This window comes from Glossina fuscipes, unplaced genomic scaffold (genome assembly GCF_014805625.2).
Source record: "Glossina fuscipes isolate IAEA_lab_2018 unplaced genomic scaffold, Yale_Gfus_2 0, whole genome shotgun sequence".
Classification (NCBI taxonomy): Eukaryota; Metazoa; Arthropoda; class Insecta; order Diptera; family Glossinidae; genus Glossina; species Glossina fuscipes.
In genome coordinates this window covers 157853-162404 of record NW_023998414.1, presented here as the reverse complement: position 1 = coordinate 162404, position 4552 = coordinate 157853, and the positions used below count along the sequence as shown (strand labels likewise).

The window sequence follows — 4552 nt, the reverse complement described above, 5'->3', positions numbered from 1 at the left end:
CAGACAGATAGATAGACAGACAGACAGACAGACAGACAGACAAACAGAAGCAGCAGTTTAGGTCATGATGTTTTCCCTTAACATTTTTTCTTCGCATGCAAATTATTTATAAAATTAAGGATACAGATTAATACAAGTGATAGTGGAATAGGAGAGACTACGCTACACGATAAGAAGGGGGGGGATTGATAAAAGTCAAGATATTTTATTTATTTATTTATTTATTTATTTATATTTATTTATTTTTTTTTTTTTCTTCTTAATATATTTAGTTAGATAGTTAGTTGAGCAGATTGAAAATGAATTTAAAGCAAAAGTAGAAAACAATTTAATGACTAATTGACTTCGCACTTCCTTACCTCATCCTGACTGAAGAGGTGAAATTTTTTCAAGATAAATAGCAGAAAAAATTTGAAAATTGCTTACATGAATGCATGCATGCATGAATCGTTGAACGAAACAACAACAACAACAATTCGTTATAGAAATATTAAAATCCATATCAAATATATGTTGGAATCAAAACTGACTGATGACTGATGATGATCGTTCTATATCGTGCGGATGTCCTATATGATTGGAGATAGAATTGTGATTTAACGACGAGACGATGTGAAATATGATAAACAAATTTAATAAAAATAAATTGCAAATGAAAATTTTCAAAATTTTATCTTCAAAAATAATTTCTTGCTGCGTCGTCATTCTGAATGGTAGGGGATCAATTGACCTTTTCAAAGTTGATTGATTAACATAATCCTTTTCTTTTATTTGTTGTTGTCATATTCTCTGCCTTAAATCATTTGGTAAATCACAACAAATCTCTCCTACCCCCTCCTATATCTCGTTTTCCACGTAATCGTCTTCGTGTCGTTTTACCTCATCCTCATCATCCTCATCCTGATTCTCATTCTTTTTCTGAATATAATATAATTACCTTATTATCGTATTAAATTATATATAAATTTATTTAAACTTGTATTTCCTGTGATAGGATTGATTTTCGTCATTACAATACCGACACACACTTGAAATCACAATAGCTGAGGAAAATTTCTTCTTTTTTTTTCTTGCACCTTTCGCACATTTAAAATGTCACAACATAACTCACCCAAAAAGAATAGCGAAAGAAATCAAAAAAAAAAAAACCAAAACCAAAAAGAAAAAGAAGAAGAAGAAGAAAAAGAGAAAATTTGAATGAATGAAAATATTCCTTTCATCAAATTTTCTTCAACGAAGCCGAGCATAACAATAGATGGCACGTTTCCTTAAATACATGTACGAACATATGTATACATGATGGTATGTGGTGACAACAACACACACATATATATATATATATATATATAGTTATTTGAACGTTACAGGGTTAAGGTAAATAAATACATCTCATGTATAAAATGTATGTGAAAGCCATTGTTAACGTAAGTGCACAAGCAAGCAAACGGCAACAAAAAGATACAATAATAACGTTATGCAGAATAAGCAAGCAACAATAATAGCAATAACAAAAAATGAGCACAATTTTCCTCATATACACACACAAACATACATCACACACATCACACATCGCACACGCACACATCAATTTAAAACTATTTCCTGGCAGTAACAGCCACAGCAACAGCAGCAGCAGCAGCAGATAGAGAAGCGTTTTTCTTTTTCTTTTCCCATTTTTTTTTTTATTTTTATTTTGCTTTGTTTTGTTTTTATTTTGTCGTCGATAAGGATTTAACAAACACAAACGCATTTTTTGCTTTGCTATATTCTTACCTCGCAGTCATGTGCATAAATTTTGAAAAAAAAGTTAAACCTGAGATTGACGAGTTAAGATTACTTAAATGTCAATTGTCTGCTCAAAATTCAAGAGAAAAGGGTTAAATGCTGAGCCCTTAAAAACGATAAAAGGGTGTCTGTATGTCTGTCTGTCTGTCTGTCTGTCTATCGTAAGAAGTAAATCAAGATTTCTTCAATATATTTAAAGGTGCAAAAAATTGATCGAAAAATTATTAAAAAAATAAAATAACTGTTTTTTTTTACTCTTCTTCTTTCTTTCAATATTTCTTTTTAGATCAAGCCGTACGCATTAATTCGGAATACAATGCCAGCTTAAATAATAATAATAATAATAATAATAATAATAATACTAGTAATAATAATAATAATAATAATAATAATAATGATGAGAATTCACCCAGTAAATCGAGTACTACTTCGATTAGTAGTAATAATAATTCTTCATCGCCTTCCTCATCTTCAGCATCGACGTCAGCAATTATAAATTCAAATAATTTACCAAATAGTAGCAATGCTTCCGCACATCCTACACTATCGCCGGCCGAGCATGCAGCGGCAGCTTTAGCTCATCATGCAGCAGCTGCGGCCGCTGCCCATCATGCTCACGCTCATAATCAGCATCATCATCATCATCATCATGGTCATCCACATCATTTGGCCGGACATCATCCAGCCAACGCTCACAGCCATCATAATCATCATCATCATCATCATCATCATAGCAATGTTGCCGCACACGAGGCTTTCTTAAATAGTGCCACAAATAATCCAGCAAATGGCCTACTTGGCCACCCAGCCACCGGGCCCGATGGCGTACTACTCGCTCCAGCGGGCAGTGGCAAAAAGAAAAATAAACGTCGTCACGGCCGCACAATTTTTACGAGCAATCAACTTGAAGAACTCGAAAAAGCATTTAAAGATGCCCATTACCCAGACGTGAGCGCCAGAGAATTACTATCGATGAAAACTGGCCTAGCCGAAGATCGGATACAGGTAAGTCATTTCAATAACATATTTACGACCTTAGTGCATTTGTTGTGATATCAAAAAAAAATAAATAAAAATAAAAACAAGACAAGACAACTTTCTTGATTGCTCTTTGCTTTATGGCTACGAAATTGATTAGTTTTTCATAAGAACACATTAACAAGGAGTCAAGAGCGAGAGAGAGAGAGAGAGAGAGAGAGAGAGAGAGAAAACATGGCAAGCAAGCATTAAGATATAAAACGTTCCGCATAAATAAAAATTTAAAATTCTATTATCTAAACCGCTGCTTGAATTTCAAGATTGTATGCAATATATCTGTCACATGAAACACAAGCGATGCTTACGATTCAAAGGACAAGAGAATGAATCATGAAAAAAGATTTGAAAATGAATTTTTGAAGCAAAAAACCACATAAACATAAACAAGAAATTGTCAAACGAATGAATTTTAATAAATTAACAGCGAAACGTGAGGACAACATAGGACAACATTGCACTGCAACAGCAACAACAAATTTTCTTTTATTTTATTTTTTTTTTATTTATTTATTTTTTTTTTCGATCCTTTTTTCAATTAACTTGACAAGCTTGCGTATTTTCAGTCGATCGGGTCGGGTCGGTCGATTCGCGTTGAAAATGCTCGAATCAAAAATTTTTTCGCTCCTTTCCATTGCCGAAATGCTTTATAAAACTTACGATATCCTGGCATCGTATAGGGTAGTTGGCTTCAGCATTTTATCGGTTCTCGACTTGACTCTCTGAGTCACGACTATTGATAGAACGATAGAACAATTACCCGATTTTTTTGCCGAACATTTCTCTCGATCGAAATCTGATGGACTAATGCTTGCCGGAGGAGTGGCGAGCGAGCAGAGAATACTTTTCCGAGAAGATTGCAGCCCTCTAGACATACTAGTTGCGCCTCTTTATTTTCCTATCGCTTAACTCTCTAGCATTGTTATCATTAATAATACGTTGCATGGACAAGTGCTTACCTCTCGTCTCGTCATAACTTCAAGATGTTTAGTATTATTTGAATGTATGCCGAGGTTAGTTGCCGCCCATGAAAACTATAATCAAAGTCAATGATTGAGGAAGAATTTCATGCTAAGCCCTTAAATGAAGGACGTCTCCCCTAAAAGCTTGTTATATAAGTTTTACACTTTCGTTCATCGTCCGAAATATCGCGATGCAGTTTAATAGATACACCCAGAGTTTACATTGATATCCATTCAGATTATATATGCATATATACACATATATACACATAGTGTTTACTTACAAAAGCGCTTCTCTTCGCTTATTTATAATCTTTGGATGACTAATTGATTGTTAATTGTAATATTATTAGTGTAGAAAAGAAGAAGAACAAGAATAAGAAGACTAACAAAATATCTATTATATATTCAATGATGGTGGGCGAGCGGTGTACGCTTGCAAACGCAGGTACTTGAGAAGCATACGCCTATGAAAAGTTAGCCAAAAAAAGGAACAAACGCTGGCGGGCTTTTTTCTTTCTTTTTTTTTTCTTGTTTTTTTCATACATTTTCAGTTATTTGTCATTATAACAGAAATGTGCTCAAGCACAAAAAAAAAAAACAAAAAACTGAATCCAATTAAAAAATACAATTGGCACTATGAAGCAACAAAATGAAAAACATAAATATCAAACCATTATGAAGGCAGACCGACAGACCGAGAAACCCGACGGACTGACACAGACGCACACAAATCAAACAATTCAATTAAATTCAGAACAAACGCATGC

At 33.7% G+C, this 4552-nt stretch overlaps 1 protein-coding gene across 1 annotated transcript in view; it reads left to right on the top strand.

Moving 5' to 3' along the window:
- LOC119642345 (uncharacterized protein DDB_G0283357-like) overlaps positions 1–4552 on the top strand; it is a 36314-nt gene that overhangs the window by 18939 nt on the left and 12823 nt on the right. Inside the window, exon 2 of the mRNA XM_038041484.1 lies at positions 2072–2790. Coding sequence (XP_037897412.1) covers positions 2072–2790 — 719 coding nt within the window. The remainder of the gene's footprint in view (positions 1–2071; positions 2791–4552) is intronic.